Here is a 25160-nt window from a genome sequence, read left to right as displayed (position 1 = left end):
TTTAGTGGCAGAGAGCAAAAAAACCCAAAAAGTTTACTATGAGGGCTCCTTAGGGGACTTGAAGCATATTTACATAAACTTCCCATTGTTCCAAACAGTACTGTTTCCGCCCACTGTGCAATGACTGTCATAGGTTTATTCCCCACTTTGAACTTTAGCGTTCACAAGATGGGGACCTGCATAGACTCCTCTAAACTAAATCCTAGTTTAGATCTGGTAAACGCTGCCACCAGCCAAGTTTTTAGTGTCTGGCACACTCCCTGTTTACCCAACTTTCCCTGGGGAACACAGATCCAAACTCCTTGAATCTCAACACAAAGGGAAATAATCTATTCCCCTCCCACCGTCTTCCCCCCTCCTCTAGCCGTGGGAGAGATCACCACAGATTCAAACTCCTTGAATCAAAACAAAGAGAGATTCACTTTTCCCCCCTCCCCTTCCCCTGAAAATCCAAACAAGGGAAGAAATCATTCAAGTTCTAAAAAAGAAAAGTTTTTATTAAAGAAAGGAAAAAAAGTACACTATCTCTGTATTACCAGGATGCAAAAATACAGGGTCTAACTTATAAACCTGGAGAGGCTTTCCCGCCCCCCCTCCTTTCTCAGAATAATCAAAGTAACAGCAAACAAAAATAAAGATATTTCTTCAGCAAACACACAATTGCAAATGTAGAAATCAATTATAAGACTAAACCGCCTTCTAATACTCACTATACTGAATAGAAGAAAATACTTCAGGAAACCTTGGAGAACTTGAAGAATATGTCTGGCCTCTCTTAAATCCAAAGAGAGAACGGCAATCCAAACAAAGGTCACAGACAAAGACTTCCCTCCACAGAGATTTGAAACTATCTTGTCCCTTGATTGGTCCTGTGGTCAGGTGTTCATCAGGTTACTGAGCTTGTTAACCCTTTACAGGTAAAAGAGACTTTAACCCTTAACTATCTGCTTATGACAATGACTAAGTTTGATTTTCCCTACCCTTGAGCATGAGGTGGACTTTCTCATCATATGCTAGGCCAGTGTGAAGCCAATATAAGCAGCATTCTGAGCTTCTGTACCTGACAAGGTAAAAGCCTGAGTCTCCATTGAAGTTAATGGCAAAACTCTCATTGACTTCACTGGAGCCAGAATTTTATCCAGAGTCTAATATGGGCTGGATAGGGCCAATGTGTGATCACATGTCATCCCCACTATGTATGGAGAGTCTAAATGACTTTGGGATGAATAATAAGTATAAAGTGTTAAATCAGAAGACAAGGGCAAACGCTCTTCCCCCTTTTTTAGTGATATAGTTAATGAATCTGTAGTCACAGATATTAGGATTATGATGTATTTATTATTTTGATTGTGTGATTTTTCCATCTTTCAGTCAGTCATGATATAATATGTAGTGATTTTTGTTCTTAAGCACAATCCATTTTGTACAAAACAATACAAAAATTGTATTAGTGCCTATTGTTTATTCAGTGCACATTTCATTGTTCTGCTTAAACTATTGATTTCTTTATTACATTTTATATAGCTGATGGCCCATAAAACAGCAAGAACAGCATTATTCTGATTAAAATCATATCCAACATGTCCACTCTGTTTTTGTTTTATTTTGTTTTTTATAGATTGCAGCTATTGCAAAGAGAACAACTTTAAAATATGTGTTTTACACTTACAGTTTAATTACATATTAGTTAGAGAGCGAGTCAAGAGGGGGTAATGGGATTGCAGTCTCAGAGCTTGGTGCTTAAAAAAGCTAAATTGGGAACAGTTCAAGTGCTCTCAAATCAGCAATTTAAGTGAAAGTAAAACTTGAAAACAGCCACCTACTCATGAAGCCTTGCTGAGCTTGGTGACCACACTGGTGAAGGAAGTAGCATTGCCTTTGAAGTTTAGTCATCTGCAAAGTGAATAAGGCAGATGAACATCACAGAAGCTCAGAGGTTTGAGCATTGGCCTGCTAAACCCACGACTGTGAGTTCAATCCTTGAGGGGGCCATTTAGGGATCTGGGGCAAAAATCTGTCTGGTGATCGGTCCTGCTTTGAGCAGGGGGCTGGACTACATGATCTCCTGAGGTCCCTTCCAGCCCTGATATTCTGTGTTTCTCTTCTAGCTCATCCTTTCTAGACATGCATGCTCAGTCACAGGCTCATTTTGTTGTTCCGTATGTGTGTGTGTGTGTGTGTGTGTGTGAGACTTTCTCACACACATGCTGTAAAATTGCTTCACCTTAACTGGTATATATTTTAAACAGATAGCTCTTTCTGCTCCTTTTTGAACCATTTCTAGCATGGAGAAATTGGTGGCTCATTGAATTATAAAGTGACAAAAGAGCAGGAAATATAGAAGTCTGGTTTTAAATCAGTGATGCGTATGAAACAGCAGATTCAAGTGCACATAAGGAGCTTTATTTCAGGTAACAAATATAAAACAAATATGTATTAATGCATCATTTTGTTCACAGAGACTGAACATTGAAGAATATTATTTATTAGTTCCTTTGTTCTAAAAATCAGTCAGATCTAAGGAGCAGGTGATAGCTATGGGTAATATTGCTCTATTCTATTCTATTGTGTGTGCTTACACTGCCCTCATCACCGTAGTATCTGAATGCCTCCAGCAGAGCATGAAGTGATGTGACTAATATCTGTCACATATGATTAATTCTCTCTCTTCTGCTGAAGAACGTATCGAACTCAGGGAAAGCAGGCATTTATTAGCGTGTATAGTAGGAGTGGATCCATGCTGTCTGAGAAACCTTCATGTATCTGTGTGGGAAAGAAGATGATAGTTCTTCACAATCCTTGGTGCTTAGTTCTTCTATGAGCTATAGACACTCAGAACAGATGAAGTAGTTTACCCCCTGGTTAGCTTCTTGGAGCAAAATTTACAGTATCAACAGAAGCTAATTGGAAGGTTTTCTTGGCCTGTATTACAGCCTCACCATAGGCTTGGATAAATTCTTGATACTTCCATCTGCCTGTTTCAGCCTTTGTTTTCTACCATTGGCTCACAAGTCTCTCTCTTCATGTGGTGTGGGGTGTCAAAAACAAACAAACGAGATCTCTGTGGACAAAGGGGAGAGAGGGATGGACTCAATGGGGGCCAGCGTGTTGATGGTTGAGGCTAGTATCCAATGATAAAGATTCACCAGAGCCTTGACTCCTTGTCTTGTAGGGTGGAGTGCTGCTGTTAATATAGTCACATTCAGTAGAAACTGGCAAGCTGCAGTGAGATAGTTTTACTTGTTTTGTACCCACTGATGTTGTGCTACCCGAGTAAGAGTCATAGACATTTCTACCCATTTTGCTAAAAAGAAATATAATAGATTTCCTAGTGTTAGTCAAAATGAATGATGAAGTGCCAAATTTACCTTTGGTATAGCTCTATTGACAGGAATCAAAATTACCTAGCAGAAAAGTTGTAAGGGAATAATATAATTGATCTCTGAAGGAACACAACTATTTTTTCTAGTACTTGATTGTTTTTAAATATCTTTGGCTGTGAAATACCCTCTTAGACTCTTACAAAATATGTTCTTGTCCTGTGAATTTTATCCTTTTCCACATGCGAAACAGTCATATTTTTCTGTTCCTAGTGGAACACAATCCTATATAGCTCCTTGCTTCTTATTCCTTATTTGTGCTTTACCATCATTATGGATGCTGTTATGAATTTGCCCAACTCAAGGGAAATGCTTGTTGTAACTGAAGAGCCAACAGAGGAAGCACATGACCATAAAATATTCTACGTCAAATATGATGTTAAAATGTGTTGGTACCTGAATTTCAGATAACATAGAATCTTTCTGGATCTAGAGGTCATTCTCATACCAAATTATAAGAATGTTTATCAGCATCATTGGGCCCAGAGGAAGCACAGTGACTTCTGCAGGAAGGCCAGACATTCCTTTGTGACCTTTTGCATAGCGAGATGAGTATGGCCATGGTAACATATGCTTGACTGATTCTTAGCTGCTGTTATGGTCTATAATGGTTGCTGCCCACTGGCATAGATTGAGTCAGCTTTCAGGCTGATCAAATTTATGCCCGGACAGCACTGATGCCCTCAAATTGGGGAAGGGAGCAAAAACTTACTTGAAGATACTTTTGCAGCTCCCATCCAGACTCACATTGTGCAGTCCTTGGCTGTACCAGTGAATTGGGGTTTGGGGCTTGAGGCTTGCAGCTTTAAAGGCTGTGAGGATTTCTCCACCATACATGTGTTGATGATGGATCCTATATTAAACATAGTTTTCTTAACTTTCCTGTAGACTATGAAATGAAACTGGAAACAAGTGGGACCATGTAGCAGAGAGGAAATGATGCTAAGAGGATTTATTTTAATTTGAAAGAAAATTTCATTTTTTTTATTGTATTTTTGTTTTACTGCTTTAGGAAAAGATCTATAATTTTTGCACTTAACCTTTTTGAATGTTTCTTCATATGCAAAGGTATATTAATGCAGTGCAAGTGAATGTAATATACTAGAAAAGTGGTTACACTAGCCCACATAAGCAGTTCAATGTGTGTGGCAAACAAAAAGTCGATTATTTTAAAAAACAGTATATAATTACACTTACTAGTTGTCAAACATGACTGCAAAGGAATCCTGACTTCAAACCAACAAGGGAAAACAACTTTTTAAAGTGAGCCCTTTTTTAGAATTAATAAAGTGTGTACAAATATTTATGATGCTACCTATACCTAAGCACATAAGAATGGTGATACTGAGTCAGACCAATGGTTCATCAGGCCAGTATCCTGTCTTCTGGCAGGGGCTGGTGCCAAATACTTCAGATGGAATGAACAAAAAGGGCAATCCATCCCCTGTTGTCCAGTCCCAGCATCTGGCAGTCAGAGGTTTAGGGACACCCAGAGTATAATGTTGCTTCCCTGACCATCTTGTCTAATAGCCATTGATAGACCTGTCCTCCATGAACTTATCTAATTCTTTTTTTAACCCAGTTATACTTTTGGCCTTTACAATTTCCCCTGACAACAAGTTCCACAGGTTATGCAACGTGTGAAGAAGTACTTCCTTTTGTGTGTTTTAAATCTGCTGCCTATTAATTTAATTGACTCTTGGGTTATGTGAAGGGGTAAATAACATTTCCTTATTCACTGTCTTCACATGATTCCATTATTTTGTAGACCGCTATCATATCCCCCATTAGTTATCTCTTTTCTGAGATGAACAGTTCCAGTTTTTTTATTCTCTTCATATGGAAGCTGTTCCAAATGCTAAACATTTTTGTTGCCCTTCTCTGTACTTTTTCCAGTTAAAATATAACTTTTTTGAGATGGGGTGACCATAACTGCTTGCAGTATTCAAGGTATGGGCATACTGTGGATTTCTATAGTGGCATTATGATATTTTCTGTCTTACTATCTATCTCTTTCCTAATGGTTCCTAACTTTCTGTTAGCTTTTTTGACTCCAGCTGCACATTGAGCAGATGTTTTCAAAGAACTATCCATGATGTTTTCATAGAACCTTTTTAGCAATTGTGCATTCTGTACAGTATATCTTATCTAAATGGCAGCCCTGTATAGTACACTGAGGGTGAGACTGGAATGCAGGAATTACAACTCCAGTTATTACACTAATTGTTGCCAAGTCTTGTGATTTGGGGTGTTTTTCTTAATGTCTCAGATTAAATTTTTTAAAATATTAAGTGTCTAGGTCTCATTGTGGAAGGAAGCTTGAAACTATGATCCTTAAAAACTCGGAAACCCAAAGGCAAATGAAAAGAACCCAACAATTGTTATTTTTTAAAAAATCATGATTTTTAAACCAATCTCATTATTTTGGAAGCTTTATTGATGATTTTTGAATGACTAGACTGGCAAGACTGTTTGTGTGACCTTGGACAAATTAATTAACTTTTGTTTATTTTTTTTAAACTGTAAAATTATGGTAATAGCCGCTGGTAATGGAACATGATTAATTTACTCATCTTCTATAGAAATAACATCCCAGGAAGTTGGTAAATGAGGATGAAATTGTTAATATTTTTACATCATGTGCAATATGTAAAGCACTGAGTAACTGTAAAATATTACTATATACTAAAGGGTTATGTTTATTATGGGTATGTAAAGTGTTTCATAGGCCACATTTCATAGCCCAGCCCCTGGCCCAAGAAGCCAGGGTAGATGGTGGACAGATGCATATGAAACAAAGCCATTTTGTGGCAGTAACTGCAGCCTAATGGGTGAAATAGCCAATGTGGGATCTTTTTTGACCTCTAGAGGCTGGGAATGGGAGGATCCATGCGGATGCAGATCCTGGAGCTCCATCTGTCCCCATGCCTAGCCTCTACTTATGTGTGCTGACATGCACAGCAGGAATGGGTGTGCCCCTTCTTCTCTCACATCCAGCCACACCTCTTGGGCAGTGGAACCATCTGGAGAACCACCTATGGAAGAGGGGTCTGCATTTGCCCGATGCCAAATAGTAAAATAAATAAACTATACTGGTATAAGGCACCTTTATACTGATATAACCATGTCTGCACTAGGAGTTACTGGCATAACTATTCTGGTAAAAATCAGCCTTCCCCCACACTGAAGAGTTATATTAATACAAAAACTTTGTGTAGATAGAATTCAATCCACTGTCTCTGTCAAACAGGCCATTCCACCTATTCACACCGTGCCAGATCAAGAGTAATGTTGTTTAACATTTAGGAATCTGAAAGCAGGAAAAAATGGGACGGCAACATAAACAGAAGCCTCTGAGAACTAATAAAACCAGCCACAAGCTAGCTAACTAAAACCTCATGCAGTTTCAAACTTCCCAATGCCATTGGGGACAAATGTTTTCCCCAGCACTAATTCTGGAGAAAAATCCAGTACTCAGTTGCCATTGTGCATTGGACCCTAATCAGGAAAAGTTCATAAGATTTCTTATTTCTACCTTTTTCCCTCACCTCCTTTTTCTCATAGTCAGTGTCCTTGTTCCAACATGTTCTTTGCCAAATTAACTTATCAAAATAATGCTTCTTGCATAGATTTCTTTCAGTTTAGCAAGGCAATATTTATTTCTATGCAATTTATTTTTATGAAAATGAATGCATACTTAAAATACTTTTTTTTTCTTTAAGGTGGCTAATCTTGCTTGTTCACTATCAACTAATGAAGATGGAATTAAAATTGTCCAAATGGCAGCTAATCGCATAGAGACTTTGTGCCCACAGGTATGACTTTTTTCAATTAATTCCCATCACAAGGCACCATGTGTAACCCATATGGAGCATAAACCAATGTATACGCTCATTCACTCCTAAATATTCAGTCTAAAACAGTAATTAGAAAGCAAAGGGTAATTCAAATTAAAATATTCAATTATTCTCTTTTTACTATTTGTAAGAGATTGAAACAAAAGAGTAGCTAATAATCTTTATAGACAGACAGCAATAAATAATTTGGAAAAGCACACTTTGCTAGAGAGATTGCTAGAAATTAACCAGGTTGAATAAACTATGCCAATCCCAGAACCTAATTGGGGATTCTCTTTGCCCACTATAACAAATATATATTTTTATTTTTATTTGAAACTTTTATATACTTTGATTTTTTTTATTCTTAATGGGTTTGGGATCTACTGATCGTCTTTACCCAAAAAATTTTGGGCTTTTCTTTTGGGAGGATAAATGACAAGCAGCTGAACAACAAGTACATTTTCACCAAGAATATTAATGTAAAGGACCAAACATGCATTTAGTATATTTGAAGGATTCGGGGGAAGTACATTATTCTGTTGAAGTACACTGAAAGTAAAATTGAGAAATTCTATTTCCTCTATTAAAAGAACTATATAGGTTTCTGTGAGTAGAATAGAAGTGCATTAGCTTTGAGGCTGTGTTAATTCAAGATTAGATCTTGAAAGAATAGTACAGCTGATGCAACACATTTAAGGTTTTTCTCTTTTAACAAGTTTGAAAGATTACTGTAGTTGAAATAGGACAGTAAAGACCAAAGTTTAATGGAATTTCTTGTTACAAGATCAAGGGATCTGTTCTTCTCTCAGTGCACATTTAACATACATTAGAAGCCTGGAATGCACATAAGGCTAGAAAAGACAGACAGATGTCAATAATGCCATGCATGCTACAAACACTGCACTTTCAGTTCAATTACAGTAATGCACTGTGAATATTTTTGTAATTATTTACAGTTGAGTGTTGTTCAGCCCATTGTTTTTGCTTTCATTGATTATTATCGTTAAATTTGTATGTAGAATTTGTGACCAAGTACCTTTTTTCAGGTTGTATTTGTACTCAGAGTAAAAATGCATGTTTTTAATGCTTTATTATGTTTTGGGATGTATGTTCCTTTTCTAAAGAGAGGGACATGGTCTGAGTATCGCATCTGGAGCCAGGAACACCCGAGTTCTAATTCTGCCTCAATACGAGTTGGCAAGCCATTTAACCTGCCTATATTTCAATATCCTATCAGTAAAATGGCAATAACATTTACCTGTCAGGGATGTTTTGAGTAAGAATTATTAACGATTCTGGAGCACTTTCAATTAAAACAACAACATAACATAAAATAAAACTGATGCACATATGCCAAATACTAATTATTAATAATTGATTAATACTGCAAAATTGATTCTTCTCTTACTAAAGCAACATTCCTAGTGAAAGCAATGGATATTTTACCCAAGTAAGGACTAAGACCAGCACATTTATTATCGGGGGAAAAAACCCTCCAAAGGGGGGAAGAATGCTCTGAGAATCCCTGCAAGGGGCCTCCATGGGACCTGGAAGGAGGAGATCTGCATGCAGCATGTCCTCTATATGCTTGAATGCCTATGGTGGACAAAATTAGCTGTTGGATTGTTTTTACCATTATGCCATGTAGGCATTTCTTTGTGTAAGCTACATTGTTTGATGGGAACCATGGTAGTTGAATTGAAATCTGAAAAGGTTGAATTAAAAAAATCCTTGGGGCCCCAGAATGCAGCAGGTTTGAACAGTAGCATTTTCTGTATTATACTGTGAAAAAATAGATATAGAATTTACAACTCTCAGAGGAAAAATCTTTATTATTAGAATTCATAGATACAGACTCATATTACATAGGCTGTCCTGCACTGCAGTGACAATAAGTAGGAGTGATTCTAAACTATGGTGGTAATGTGGTTACTCAAACGGAGACTACAAATGGAGACTATTGCTCAAACATAAAAAATAAATTGTGGATCTACACCAGAACAGATAGATAGCATTGCTGTTTACATAATTACAGTAGTTCCTGAATTATGTGCCTTCCATACACTTTATGTGGGGGATCTCTTTGAAGAATCTTTAATGTAGATAAATGTCATCATTAAGATAGCAATTAATTAAATAGTAGCTGCAAATTAAAAGGAGCTACTTTTCTTGTTACTAGTGGTTTTGTTTTTGTACTAAATAATTATTTTACAGACACTTTGCAGGCTCAGTAAAAATCCAATATTGATGAAGTTTCTACATAGCACATGTAACTTGTATATAGTGAAAAACATGACATTGAAACATGTGGGAAATACTCCCCTTTTATGTTGCAGAGAGAGAAATTTGGCAGAAAATTTCCTAATCCATTGTCTGCCTTTTTCTGCCTCCCTATTTTACACTGTGTACACAGTGATTCTCACTGCAAAGGTAGTTAGGTGTTCCTCTCAGACAGACAGGGACCCTCTTACAGATGGAGACTAAACTATTCAGAAATGGGGGAAATGCAGAAAACTGAAGAAGTTAAAAGATTTGGATTTCCCAGAGAAAACAGTACTATATGCAAGTACTAAGCTGTTGGAGTAGGAAAAGGTTGGGTTCCCTTTCTTCTCGGTTCTTGAGGTTTCTTCTTGCTCTCCCCCTCCCTTACCCCACCCTGTGGGTAGATGAAACAAAGGATCTGTCCTGCATAATTGGCCATTAAGAGGAGTAGGACAGGAAAAATGAGAATTTAGGAGAACGAAGACCCAGCCTGTCTTCTATGGGAGAATCAGATCCTCTTCTCTAAGGCCCTTGTGGTTCCTCCGCCTTTTCTTCTTGTTGCTCTCAGGGTTTGTCTACACTGCAATTAAAAACCCATGGCTGGCCTGTGCCAGCTGACTCGGGCTAAAGGGCTGTTCACTTGTGGTATAGATGTTCAGGCTTGGACTCTAGGATCCTGAAAGGTGAAAGGGTACAAAACTTGGGCTGCAGCCAGACTCAGAATGCCACAATTAAACAACCCCTTAGCCCAAGCTCTGTGATCCCAAGTCAGCAGGCATGGGTCAGCCACGGGTGTTTAATAGTAGTGTAGACACACCCTCAGAAGTCTGATCTACAGATAGAGCCCAAGAGCTGGCTCAATTAAATCCCCATTCTTTCCCTTCTGTCTTCTGCTTCCTCATTCATATTCTGTCTCTGCCCATGTGCAAAAAGTGAAAAACTGGAAGAAAGTTTAAATTCATATTTTTTCCGAACATTTTGTTTTTCATGGCAATATGGTTGATATAGTTATGACTTTTACCATGGTTGATGCTCTGTTAAATATCCCCATCAGAGCACAGCTTCTTAATTCCAACACCCCAAGCTGGAGTAGAGAGAGAGAGAGAGACTTAACATTTTGTTCACATGCCTGTAAATATAACTTCTGTAAATCTGTTCTTTTGGTCAGATTATTCTTTCTCTGGTGAAAGGATATTTCTAGAACAGGTTTCTGAACTAATGCAGAAAGTTTGCAGAAAACACATTTACAGCAAAACAAAATTTCCTTTTCCAGAGATTGGTCTTATCTGTGTAATATAGATAACATGGAAAGAAGAAAGATTATCTTAGAAAAAGTGAAAAACAATATTAAGTAGGGCAGGACACAGAAACTATTTATATTCATGCCTGATTTTGGGTCAGAGCCAGTGTTCACATTCAAATATGAATATTGGCTCTAAAGGCTGAGCATGAGAACAGTTTATCATTCCAAGAGAAATATCTTTTGTTTGTATTGGGCTGCACTGGGCAATTCTGTGCATGCAAAAAATAGAGCCAAGGACAATTATGTAAAAGATAAATGGTGAAATTCTAAGTTTTCTATGAAGGACCTATGCAAAGGTGAATGTGTGGAGCAGGATTATTACATAGGTATTTGTTACAAGACGCACCCGCCCTTGCCCAAAGAGGCCTAAATGGATTGGGGGAAGAGAGACTTCTGGGGCAGGGTATGCTGCAGGCGATACCTTACTGCTCACTTTTGAAAAAGAACAAATACACACCCGACTACACACACAACCAGCAAACATGCTACATATTCCAGTGTATGTGATAGCTGGCTGAGGACCAAGATGTGTGCCCTAGCTGTCACTGATGCAATGTTACATTAACATGGAAGCTGGCTTCCTCTTAATCTCCCTGACTAGGGATTCTACTGCTTGCGACAAGTGAGAAGCATTCAAACCTCCATTCTCCTTCCCAACACACAGCCACGTATCACAGGTTGGGCTTTGCCTCTAGGTATTTACAAAGCAAAGGGTAAACAGGGGGATTTTCAAATGTACAAATGACGGTTATGCACTTAGTTCCCATTGACTTTCAATTACTCCTATTACTGTCAAAGGTAGTTACACAGGTAACTGACATTTGTGCCTTTGAAAATCACTCCTGAGGTCTATGGATTTATTAATTTGTTTTGCAGGATGTAGTTGGAGTGGTCAGGAGGCTTATAATGAGCTAAGGAAAGAGAATGATTTATTCCCTTTTGCCTCAGAACCTGTTGTGGCCAAATGTAATGCTGTTCTTGAAAATACCGAAGGCATAGAGCACTCGATACAGACACAGCAACGACATGAGGACACACACATGGATGGATTTAAGCAGCAGGCCACAATTTTATTAAACTTTAACACAGGTCAGGGACTGCTCCCCACCCATTGTTCATACTCTGCTATACCAGGCATTTAATAGGTTCCAATGTGGCTGTAAGCCTGGTAAGTTTCTGGATCTGTATTAATGTTCATTAATACAGTGATGGGAAGGATTTCAGCAATATGAACCGATGCAGAAGTTATGAGACGCCCCAGCTAACAGTGTGTATCTGCTAATGACAGACTGTATGACAGTGGCGTAGCTCCCCTCCAACTCTTCCCCCCTCCCCCCCGACTGGGACATGCAAAGAGTAAAGAACACCTTTAATGTGTATTTTTACTGGAAAGGCAAAGATTTTTGCTAGGGCCATTCCTGTTTCTTAAAAATAACAACCTTACATTGCCATGCCTCAGATAGATAAGGAGCACATTCCTTCTTAAACCACTGTGGCTTGAAGGCACTCCTAGGAAGGCAAAATACTCCCTGGTCCTTGACCTATGGGAGGAAAAAATTCCTTCCTCCCCCCCCATGAGCGATTGGTTAGACATGCAGCATCTGTCAGGCCAGATTTCCATTCCTAGTTCCAATTCAGTAGGGTGGTGCTGCCAGAACAGTGCTGAGAGGCTCCACATGGCCCCCATTCCAGATTAAATCCCAAGATCTGGGGAATAAAACCTAGCACTCCTCTTGGGGAGCCAGTTTTGAATAGAACTACGGAAATCTGACAAATCAGCACCTCTCCCTCTGAAGCTGGCCAAGAATCTATTGGTATTCCTCTCAAGAAATGTCTCCTAATTAGCTCCTCACTGTCTGCTGGGACTATCTCCTTTCACAACCAGTCTCATCGAGTTTCCCCACCTACTGAGGCAGATGGGTAGCATTTCTATGACTATACACTTCATGGCTTATTTCAGATGGAACCAACAAAGTGAAGGTCTGAGATGTGTAGAACAGGTTTAGTAGAAATCATAATGACTCCCAGCTGAAGTATAATGCTCCATGAAGCACTGAGATCACATTTTGACTTCAAGTTTATGGGGGGAAAGTGTGTTGGGGTTGATTGTCTTATGTGCTGTCAGTGTCTGTAATGTCTCTTTGTGTCTAGTCTTGCAAATACTCCATGCTAGAATGTCCATTGAGTTCAATGGGAATTTTGTACCTGGACTACTCACAGTATCGGACCTTCTGATTGCATGTTAGGAGGAATTAAATATTGGCAGTATATTTCTATTTGCACTAAGCTTCAAACTATTTTTATTGATACAGTAAAATTGAACAATGTCTGTAAGTGCCACCTTTTTCTCCAGTCTTCACACTAATCTGTCCCATCTATTGATTTTATTAATATTCAATACATGGATAACTCAGTATATTGAATATAATTTTATTTGTCTTTCTTCTCCCTCAGCAGCTCCCTCTACTAGATAGACTTTTACAATACATTTCAAGTATGTCCAAGTGGAGTTAGATATGGGCAAAGAGAATCTTATTTAATAGGAGCCATCATAAGCCTTCAGTAAGCCCTTTGAACCAAACATTTTTTCAGGTTCAGAACAACTGGGTGGGTCTCTGCATTTCTTGATTCCAATTCCAGTCCTGGCCAGAAGCCTTGAAATCCTGTGAGATAAGCTATTCTGGCTTAATTGGAAATGGGAGATACATGAAATCTCTTTGTAAATCCTGTTCCTGTGACATTTCAACCAAGGCTCAGAAAAAGTTTTGGATAAGCATCCAAAGTTTCAAGGGTTATCTGAATTGACTCAGAAACCTGCACATCCATCAGAAGGAGACGTAAGAAAGGCTGATGGGAGGTGTTTGTATCATGGCAGCTTGATCAATAGAGGGGAAAGATGGCTCCTGGCTAGAGCTGGGCAAATTTTTTTTGACAGATTTTTTGTGTGTGAAAAATGCAGATTTGACAACATTGAAACATTTCAGAAAGTGCGTGAACAAGTGCAAACAGTGAAACCCTGTACATGACAGAAACCCCCTATTGTGGCACGTCATCTTTCCATTCGTTCTCCTTGTTCTTTTTGCTCCATTTACCAGGCTCATGGCACTTTGGAAGGAGGGTGGAGGCATCCACAGAGGAGAGGGGTCAATATGGAGGGCTGAAGGGGGTGAGGTTGCCCTGCCCACTCCTGGGGCACAGTTGTATTTGCCACCCAGGCATGGAGTCTTCCAAGCTGCTTCTGGACTGCAGCACAGGGTAGTGTGCAGAGGAGTCAGGTCATGGTGTGAGTGATGCAGCAGGAGCTGCTATCTTGTGGTCATTAGTGATATGAGCCACTCAAACAGCTGTTTCTGCTGTGCTCAGTTCTCCTCCCTTAGCTGCCATTCCTGTTCCAGGAACTGCAAAGCAAGTGCCTACTCCTGTGCTGAAACCCTGTCCTACTTCGGCATACCTTTCTTCTAGCCACAAGTCCTCCTCTCTTTGTTACTGGAATCGACTTGTTGACCCTCTTCAGAAACTGAGCTATAAATTAATCAGGGAAATGCTTCCTCTTGGAATGGTCCATGGAGGTATTTTGGCCTAAGCTCCTGCTGCAGTGTGAGCAAGCTGAGGAGGTACTGCAGCCCGTAGAGGTTGAGGGGCCTGGAACAGAACAAGACACAGAGGGTTATTGTTTCAAATAGTTCAGTGCAGAAACACAGAAAAAATCCTTGTGGAATTTTGAGGACATAAAATGACACTTTTACAAACTGGACTTCAGTGAATGGTAGAGGGTTGCTTCAGACCACAGAAGATTCTTGGATACAGCCTCGTTAATCACAGCTAAAGAAGTGGTAAGTTAAAAATGCAAAGCTGCTTTTTGATTTCAGAAAATTGCAAAACTACTTGGGTTTGGCAGTGGAGTAGGGCCAGGGTGTTAATGTCATCAGTGGCTGTGCTACAAAAGCTTTTTCTATGATTTCAGGCCTTCCACTTTTTGGATGACATAACAATTCTTGTGGTGCCTGACTGGGAAAGGAAGATGCTATTGAATACTGTCTCTGAATTTAAGGCCATAACTCTTCTAAAACCAGTCTCATTCTACAATAGTCAATATTAAAATGCAGTCAGTAGTGAGAGCCTTAGTATTTGGCTCCAGGTTGTGTAAACAATGTTGTTGATAGGCACATTGGCACTGCTGTCTGTTCTATTTTTTTTTCACCTTTTACTACTAATGAAAATAGCAGAATAAATGGTGTATCCCTGGACAATATAATTATCATTCCTTAATGTCATTCTCTTTTCATGTTTGTGAACCTCATATGTTTTAACTATTGTTGACATTAGTTCCTCACTTTAGATGACTATTAAAACCAAGGCGCATACTTTGTATAAGTTGAATCTTCTGACTCTGCAATTTGTGAATCCATTTAGTTGCCAGAGTGGCATAAAGGAGGAGCCTTAGGGCATGGCTACGCTTGCAAATGTAGAGCGCTGTGAGTTAAACTAGCCTTCGTAGAGCGTGGCAGGGAAAGCACTGCAGTCTATCCACACTGACAACTGCAAGTGCACTGGCATGGCCACATTTGTGGCACTTGCAGCAGCCACAGAGAGCAGTGCATTGTGGTAGCTATCCCAGCATGCAAATGGCTGCAATGTGCTTTTCAAATGAGAGGGATGGGGTGGAGTGTGACAGGGAGTGTGTTGTGTGTATGCGGGGGGGGGGGAAGAGTGGGTTTTGGGGGGGCTGAGAGCATGTTAGCATGCTGTCTTGTAAGTTCAGACAGCAGCAGTTTTTCCCTTCCCCCCTTGCACCTCTCTCTCACAATGATTTGCTTTGATATCCACATTCCTGCAGAGATTCCAAAACAATGACAAGAGTGGCCACTTGATTTGCTGGGATTATGGGACGTTTCTGGAGGCCGATCAGAGCACAGTAATGCAACACTTCATTCACACTGACACCCAGGCATTTCACTTGAGGCGCACCAAGTATTATGCTTCTCGCCAAGGTGGATTACCAGGAGCGCTCTAGCCATGGAGTCAGAGCGCTCTAAGTGCCTTGCCAGTGTGGACAGGCAGTGAGTTAGGGTGCCCAGGGCTGCTTTAATGCACTCTAACTCGCAAGTGTAGCCAAGCCCTTAGTGTAACCAAGAATCAGGACCATAGTAGCTAAGGCTTTACAGGCAGCAAGGTTATATACATATACCCTATTTTTCTGTAATGTATGTGTCATATGGGACTGTAGCATGGTGTTGTATGATATAAACTTTTTATGGTGTGTCAAGGTTCCTTCCCCACTCTGAACTTTAGGGTACAGATGTGGGGGACCTGCATGAGAAGCTCTAAGCTCAATTAACAGCTTAGATCTGGTCTGGCTGCCACCACCCCCAAGCACTCCCTTCCCTGGGTAGCCTTGAGAGACTTCACCAATTTCCTGGTGAACACAGATCCAAACCCCTTGGATCTTAAAACAAGGAGAAATTAGCCATCCCCCCTCCTTTCTCCCACCAACTCCTGGTGGATCCAGATCCAACCCCTTGGATCTAAAAACAAGGAAAAATCAGTCAGGTTATTTAAAAAAAAGGCTTTTGATTAAAGAAAAGAAAGGTAAAAGAAAACCCTCTGGGAGAGATTAGCATACCAGCTACTCTCACAGAAAACAGATTCAAAACACAGAGGATGTTCCCCTGGGCAAAAACTTAATTACACCAATGAAAATACCCAATTTGATTCTTCCTCTAATTGCACAAGACAGGTTACAAAGAAATAAACATAAACCTATTTATCCCTTTCTAAACTTACTACTCTGATCAGAGGCTTCTTCCTTGATCTTTTTCACCCCGGCTGAAACTGAAACAACTAAACAAAGGAAACTTCTCTCCTTCCTTTTGAAACATCTTGTTCCCTCATTGGTTCCTCTGGTCAGGTGTCAGCTAGGCTAGGTGAACTTCTTAACCCTTTACAGGTAAGAGGCATTAACCCTTAACTATCTGTTTATGAAATGGTGATATATCTTGATTTTAATAAGGTTTTGGATGCAATCCCATATGACATTCTCATAAGAAAACTAGGGAAATGTGGCCTAGATTAAATTAATATAAGATGGGTGCACGGCTGGTTGAAAGATGGTATGCAGTATAGTTATCAATGGTTCCCTGTCAAACTGGTGTGTGGGACATTTATGGTGAAGTCCTGCATGGATCGGTTCTGCATCCAGTGCTAGACAAGTATTTTCATTAATGACTTGAATAATGGAGAAGAGATTATGCTCATAAAATTTGCAGATGATACCAACCTGGAGTGGGGGGAGGGCTGCAAGCACTTTGGAGGGCAGCATTAGAATTCAAAAATAACTTGAGAAATTGGAGACTTGGATTGAAATCAGTAAAGACAAGTGCAAAGTACTAATGTTCAAAGGAAAAATCAAATGCACAAATACAAAATTGGGAATAACTGGCTAGGCAGTATTACTGCTGAAAAGGAACTGAGAGTTATAATAGATCACAAATTGAAATGAACCAGCAACGTGATACAGTTGTGAAAAAGACAACTATCACTCTAGGATATATTAACCAGAGTAAGACAGGAGGTAATTGTCCTGTTCTACTCAGCACTGGCAAAGCATCAGCTGGAGCACTGTATTCAGTTTTGGGCCCCTCACTTTAGGAAAGATATAGATGAATTGGAGAGAGTCCAAAGGAGAATGACTAAAATTATCAAAGGTTTAGAAAACATAACATATGAGGAAAGATTTAAAAAACTGTTTAGGCTTTAGGTGTTTAGGCTTGAGAAAATAAGACTGGGGGGGAATCTGATAAGTCTTCAAATACATTAAGGGTTATTATAAAGTGGACAGTAATCAGTTGTTCTCCTGTCCACAGAAGATAGGACAAGAAGTGATCGTCTTAAGCTTCAGCAAGGGAGATTAAGGTTAGGTATAATTTCTAACTTTAAAAATAGTTAAGCTTTGGAATAGTCTTCCAAGGAAGTTTGTGGAATCCCCACCATTGGAGGTTTTAAGAACAGGGATGGTCTAGGTATTCTTTGTCCTGCTTCAGTGGAGAATGCTGGACTAGATGTCCTTTTGAGGTCCCTGCCAGCCCTACATTTCTAAGATTCCGTGATTCTATTGCACTCATTTGGGATGACCAGCATAACTCAGTTGTGTCTTTGTCACTAAAATGATCATCCAAAATGCATGCTGATAATATCTTTATACCACAGCACCCTCTTTCTCTGTAATATATGTGGGCAGTGAGGGAGAATGGCAGGAACTGTCAGTGATTCTGGGGCAGGTTTTATATCATGAGCATTCTGCCTCCCCTGCAGCCCTCCCTTCCTTTGAACAAAAAGACTTTTTCTACGCTACCTGTGATGTGTAGGGTATGTGTAGCTACAAGTGGCAGTGAAATGCTCTTGTGGGGGAAGGCAGCAGAAAAGGGTCTGGCAGCTCCCTATTGCCTGAGCCTTTCAGAGCAGCAAAGAAAGATTTTGTCAGGGGAGTGCTGCCAGAGTCTTTCCCCTCTGCCTCTCCCCTTCCAGAATCTTTCCCTGTTGGTGGAGCCTTTCGCTGCAGTGGGAAAGGCTCTGGCAGCAGGACAGTACAATGCTGGAAATAGCAATGTAGACATGGGAGGTACAGCTTGGGTATGTAGAGAACCTTCCAGGATATATACCCTAGGTTTCAAGTGGGCAGGGCACTCTACTGTAATCTACTTCCCTAAGCCTTGGCTCACCGTTTACATTGCTATTTATACATGTGCTAGTTGGGTGTACAGGTGAAGATCTGTGCTAGTAACATGGGCACCATTTCAAATGCTTTTTTGTTATCTTTCTCACATTCATCCCTAAATCTGTGATGTGGGAGCCTGTGGCAACAAGACAGATGAGATGTGGTTGGGAAAGGGAGTATTAAAAAAGAATCCAAAACAAACATTCTGAACCTATCAGAGGGGTAGCCGTGTTAGTCTGGATCTGTAAAAAGCGACAAAGAGTCCTATGGCACTTTATAGACTAACAGATGTATTGGAGCATAAGCTTTCGTGGGTGAATACCCGCTTCGTCAGACGCAACCTAGTAAGATGGCTGCCGAACTCCACCCCAGGCATTTATTGATGTATTTTATTCCATCCCACATCCTTTGACTGTTTGGATTGTAAGCTCTGAAGGCAGAGATCATGTATTCTCTATAGCAGTGATGGGCAACCTGCAGCCCGCAGGCTGCACGTGGCCCGTCAGGATAATCCACTGGCAGGCCGCGAGACAGTTTGTTTACATTGACCATCCACAGGCACAGCTGCCCACAGCTCCCAGTGGCCATAGTTCCCTGTTCCCGGCCAATGGGAGCTGCGGGAAGTGGTGGCCAGCACGTCCCTGTGGCCCACACCTCTTCCTGCAGCTCCCATTGGCCAGGAATGGTGAACCACGGCCACTGGGAGCTGTGGATGGCTGTGCCTGTGGACAATCAATGTAAATAAACTGGCTTGCAGCCCGCCAGCGAATTAGCCTGACAGGCCGCATATTGCCCACCACTGCTCTATAGTCTTATAAATAGCATGGCCATCCCAAACTAAAATCATTATACTATTGCACGCTAGCAGATGTTCTCTATATACCTCATTCAAGCTTTACAAGTAAATACTGTAGAGAGCCTTCCAGGATATATACCCTAGGTTTCAAAGATTATTGATGTAAAATGTTCTTTTTTCCTATTAACTTCCTATTCTTGATTTTTATCTTTCCTTTATTCCTTGTCACTTTGAATTGTTTTTCTTCTTCTTTCGTGTTACATATATTAATGTCATGTGTATTTTCTTTATAAAAGCATGTTGTATATTTAAAGAAATTGCATAATGCTCCTTTCAAAAAAATGAATACTTGAGGGTCAGCTAATAAGTTTATAAAATCATTCCCTTAATATATTGCATTTTTCAGATAACCAAGAATTTAAACATCTTTTATGCTGCTATGGATTTTTGCAGCTTCCAGAATCTCAATTTCCTATGTATTATATTTATTTTCATATAACAGAAAGTCAATCACCCATTTTGTTCTCTTCCCTGGTACATAAAATGGGTGGGGGATGGAGGGAGTATTTTAGTAGAGAATCAAAAAAATTGTTCACCAATGTCATCTTAATAACCACAATTGTTTCATCCTCTTGGCTGAAGTGTCTGGTATCATGCCTAATACAATTTTCTCCACATAGCACAGTCTTGTACAAGGGCAGAAGTAATAGAGGGGAAAATGGGGAATAAGTGATTTCCCAACCATCTGCTTTAAAAGAGATAAAACAGATGTTAGTATCTCTAACAATATCAACATTCTTATTTAGTATTGTCTCCAGTCTTTCAATAGACAAATTAATTAAAAGTACATACCATGACCTTAATAATAATAATACTTCTATAATGAAAGGATGACATTTTGGTATAACTAAAACAAATATGTTTTTGTACAGTTTTTTAGCATGTTATCAAGACGCTCATACTGCTGATGAAGTCAATGAGAATTTTGCCATTAACTTCACTAGGTGCAGTAGCCTGCTGGAATTTTACAGTTCTTGGATACTTCTGTTAGCCTTGGTTTTACAAATGTTAAAATAAATATAGTTGACAGTGCAATGATGGCTGTGCCAATGAGTTGTGTTCTGGGCGGTTACCAGCAGAGTCATTCATGAGGTGATTTCCTGTGCTAGCACAGCAGCAATCTGCAGACTGCCAGTTCTCCTGTTATATTTCCAGAAGCGCTGCAATGTAAAAACATGCAACTCCAGAGTGATGGTTTGTCTCTGCTTTCCATTTCCTGCCTTTGGGCTCCCAGATTGACTTTTGTGACTGATCTTTCCAGGCCTGCTGGGCCATTCAGCCACTGAGCCAATATAAAGGCACAAGGGGTATCTCCCCAGGAGGCAACTCTTTAATACCAATTTTGACATTCTACATCTGCCTGAACCTACCCCACTACCTCAGATCTAATCACAACATATAACTATTGAGCTCATGAGAATAACTATTAAGGGATGCTCCACATCCATAACCTTGCTTATAAATGATGGCAAATAACTTAGGTCTAAATTGTGGTTGGTTCCTGTGATGGTGACCCAGGGAATCTTCCTCATCTCTTGTAGTCCATCCTTTATGTGGGAGACAACCACCCTATGTAGTCTCTGTGACCTTGTGAGCTGAGCAGGGAGGAGCTGGAGTGAAGCACTGCTGCCTCTGTGCACAAACCAGCCAAACTGGCCAGTTGTGTCAGAGGAATGTATGCTGCACACCCTTTCAGAGTCTCCTGATGGACATTCTCTCTGCTCCCTGCGGCACAATGATGCCTGCTGTTCCCACTCAGATGGCGTGGCTCTGAACAGCCCATCTCCACACAGGACTGTAGCAAAAAAGTTACAATAGAACTTAAAACATCTATGCTAAAACATCTTACTGTTATTGGTTTCAAACCCTAACCCACGAAAGCTTATGCCCAAATAAATTTGTTAGTTTCTATGGTGCCACAAGGACTCTTAGTTGTTTTTCCTATTGTTACTGTTGTTGTTAGCTCTTCTGTCCTCCTCCCTCTGTCCCGAGCAGAAGGTTTTTTTTTGTCTTTTAGATATTAAGCTCTTTGGGGCAGTTCTTTATTATATGTTTGTACATTGCCTAGCACAATAGTGGCTTGACTTATCTGAGGCCTCTTGGCACTAATGCAAGGTGTGAGCAAACTTTTTGGCCCGATGGCCACATCGGGGTTGCACAACTGTATGGAGGGCCGGGCAGGGAAGGCTGTGCCGCCCCAAAAAGCCTGGCCCCTGCCCCCTATCTGCCCCCTCCCACTTCTTGCCCCCTGATTGCCCCCCTCAGAACCCCCAACCCATCCAACCCCCTGCTCCCTATCCCCTGACTGCCCCAACTCCTGTCCACACCCTCTCCCCCTGACAGCCCCCCCCGGGACTCTCACCCCCTATCCAATTGCCTTCTGCTCCTTGTCCCCTGACCACCACCCCCTCCTGGGACCCCCTGCCCCTAACTGCCCTCTGGGATCCCACCCCATTATCCAACACCCCTGCTCCCTGTCCCCTGACTGCCCTCCTGACCCCAATCCACACCCTCAGCCCCTGACAGCCCCCCGGGACTCCCACTCCCAACCCTCCCTGTTCCCCATCCCCTGACCACCACCCCAGAACCTCTGCCCCATCCAACCGCCCCCTCCTCCCTGACTGCTCCCCAGGACTCCCCGCTCCCTTACCCAACCCCGCTGCCCCCTTACCAGCAGCAGGAGCTCGCAGCCATAACACTTCCCGACAGAGCCAGCTGGGCTCCCCACACTGCCCAGCGGGAGCAGCGGGCCAGAGCGCAGCCTGCATTGCGGTGTGGCTGCGAGGGGGTGGGGGGATGGACAGTGTGGGAGGGGCCGTGGACTAGGCTCCCTGGAGGGGAGCTCAGGGGCCGAGCAGGACGATCCCACGGGCCGGATGTGGCCCGCGGGCCATAGTTTGCCCACGTCTGCACTAAAGACATATGCAATAAAGATAATTACAAGACTAATTTAATATAATTTTGTGTGATAACTTAAATGTAATTTATAATTAATATAATGAACATCATATAATTTATCATTTAATATATTATAGGTACATAGTGATGCAAGTAATATATCCAGGGGTGAAAGTAACTCCAGTCACTTACCGGTATGTGGCTGGGGCTGGCTCCACCCTGGAAGAGGAGGGGCCTTGGGCAGAAGGAGCGGGGCTGGTGGTAAGCATCCTCCAGCCAGCCCTTCCACGCTGCCTGGCCTGCGCCACCAGGGGCTCCAGTGGTGATTTAAAGGGCCCGGGGCTCTGGATGCCGCTTTCGTGATAGTAGCAGCAGCATTCGGAGACCCAGGCCCTTTTAAATTTCCGGGGCAGTTGCTCCCTTCCCCCCCCCCCCCGCCCGTTGGCAGCCGATGGGGGGGCAAAAAGGGCAGAGACGTTAAAGTGCTGCCAGGTCCTTTGCCACAGCAGCGCTTTAACATTGCTGCATCTCCCCACACCCCGCTATTGGAGGCCTGCAGCAGGGTCGCCAATGTGGGGGCGCAGCAATGTTAAAGTGCTGCCGTAGCAAAGGACCGTCCTTAAAGCGCTGCCGCGGCAGTGCTTTAACTTCCCTGCTCCTTTTGCCCCACCAGCAGGGTTGCTGACGGGGGAGGGAAAAGGGGCAGGGATATTAAAGCGCTTTAATGTGGGCTGAGTATGGGCCGGTGCTGGTTCTTACTGGTACGCCGTACCGGCCCGTACTGGCTCACTTTCATCCTGAATAGATCCTACACAAGAAGAGAGAACATCAGCAGTAGATGCAACATCCAAATCACATGCTCTTATGAGAATGATCAGTAGTGCCAAATAGAGAGTTTAAGGTTAGGATAACTCATCCTTTGAATTTGGCACACAACATGACTAAATATAAAATGGAAACAGGTCTATGTACTTTTGTTTGTTTTATTAGCTTTATTGTGTTCATTATCATAGCATTGACCTGGCTTAAATTAAAAAATAAGATTTATAACTCACAACTGGTCTCATTGTGATAGGCACTGAACAGAGAAGTAGCACAAAAGACTGTCCCTGCCGCAGAGAGTTTACAGTCTAGGCATCTGACAGGACATGAAAATAAGATGAAATAGACAAATGGTGTTGCTGTGGGAATGGAAGATGAGGAAACAAATGAAAGTTTAGCAGAAAAATAGAAGACTCAGCTCGGAACTTTATTCTAAAATCTGGTAGCAAAAATATGCCAGTTAATCCCACCTGTCACGAGAGTTTTACAGGGTGAAAAGTGATCTCTTGGGTAATTGGGTCCTCTGTTATTCACTGTTTGAACTGCACGTGGAAGTAAAAAGGAACCGAATGTTGAGATTGAAGCATTCATGTTACAAGCTCATAGCAGCGTACCTATTCAGGAGGCATGCAGCTTCCTTTTTTTCCAGCTATAATTTCTGAGTGCTCTTTAGGTGTATTCTTAATAAAGACATATTATAGTACTCTAACCTGGTGATGACAAAAGTGTGGCTGGCATTGCAAGGTCCATATAAGAGTGGAGTGGTTGAGCCCATCTGATCAGTTACAGATAAGAAACTAAATATCCATCACTGCTTCCACATCTAGCATTCCAAGAACAGTAATAAATCCAATGTAACCGTCCAATGGGGATGCTCTGAGACCATATATAGGATTGCAAGATCCTTCTATTGAATCATTCTTGGCTCAGGTGCTAAAACTAAGATTGATGGGAAATTATTAGGACCCTACCAAATTCATGGCCCATTTTGGTCAAATTCACTGTCATAGGATTTTTTTAAATAGTCAATTTCACTCTTTCAGATGTTTACATCTGAAATTTCAGTGTTGTAACCATGGGGGTCCCAACCCAAAAGGGAGTCGTGGGGGATCACAAAGCTGTTGTAGATGGTTTGTGAGATTGCCACACTCGCTTCTGCACTGCTTTCAGGGTTGGGCTGTTTTTGTGGGCTAGAGAGAGCAATGTCAAAGGAGATATTGGAGGTAAACCCTAGAAGAGAAGCTTGGGTTGAGGTTTGTTGTATTACTCTTTCTAAATTACCAGTAAAGCCAAACCCCAGAAAGAGAATGATATTGAACACTCCAATGATGTGATGGGGGCTCAATTCACTCTCAGACCCCAAGAGAAGCATTTTGGCACAAGGCAGCACATGTCTCCTTACTGGTGCAGAAATTGCCCTTCTTCTCTAGAATCATTCACTATGCCAAAAAGCATCACTCCCATCTTGTCAGGGTTGAGGTGTCAGCTAGCTCACCTTGATCCCTAGCACATCAGTCATTGCTAAAGCAGAGACATACTTGAGAAAGGCAACAGAACTGAGCATTTTGTCTGTCTTATCTGCCCTGCATATACATCTATAGTTTCCGAGTCTCACATCTTCAAAGGCATTTAGGTGCCTAACTTCTGTGGAAATCATTTGGAGTTAGGCACCTAAATATCTTTGAGGATACAGGCTGCAGGGCATTGTAAGTCACATAAAATCAGCAAAATGTATTTAAAAAAATGTTTTTGTTCTCTCCTTCCCATCCATGAGCATGCACGGAAACAATCTTCTTTATCATCCTTTTCATCTAGCATAAACTGTTGATTTAGTGTAGTAGGCTTTTGTCTGGCCCACTGGAAGAAGAGATGAATTTTATATTTTGTTGTAAAGGTGGTAAGATTGCAGCAATTATGATCTGTTGTGGCAGGGTGTTCTATCGCCCTGGGCCATTGAAACATATCCTGAGGCCTATGACCTTATGAATTTATGGCTCTGATACACTTGATAACTCAAAAGTATTTTCTTATTTATTTGACTGCTTACATTTGCCTTAGATTTTCAGTAATGGAAAAGTATGAAGTA

At 41.2% G+C, this 25160-nt stretch overlaps 1 protein-coding gene across 2 annotated transcripts in view; it reads left to right on the top strand.

Annotated features, from left to right (window-relative positions):
- Nucleotides 1-25160, top strand: part of CTNNA3 (catenin alpha 3) — a 967088-nt gene that overhangs the window by 622364 nt on the left and 319564 nt on the right. For both annotated transcript variants that reach the window (XM_045025624.1, XM_045025625.1), the window contains one exon: nt 7103-7195. In XM_045025624.1, coding sequence (XP_044881559.1) covers nt 7103-7195 — 93 coding nt within the window. The remainder of the gene's footprint in view (nt 1-7102; nt 7196-25160) is intronic.

This window comes from Mauremys mutica, chromosome 7 (assembly GCF_020497125.1).
Source record: "Mauremys mutica isolate MM-2020 ecotype Southern chromosome 7, ASM2049712v1, whole genome shotgun sequence".
In the NCBI taxonomy this organism is placed as follows: Eukaryota; Metazoa; Chordata; order Testudines; family Geoemydidae; genus Mauremys; species Mauremys mutica.
Note: the sequence above shows the minus strand (reverse complement) of the source record. Positions and strands in the feature narration are given on the sequence as shown.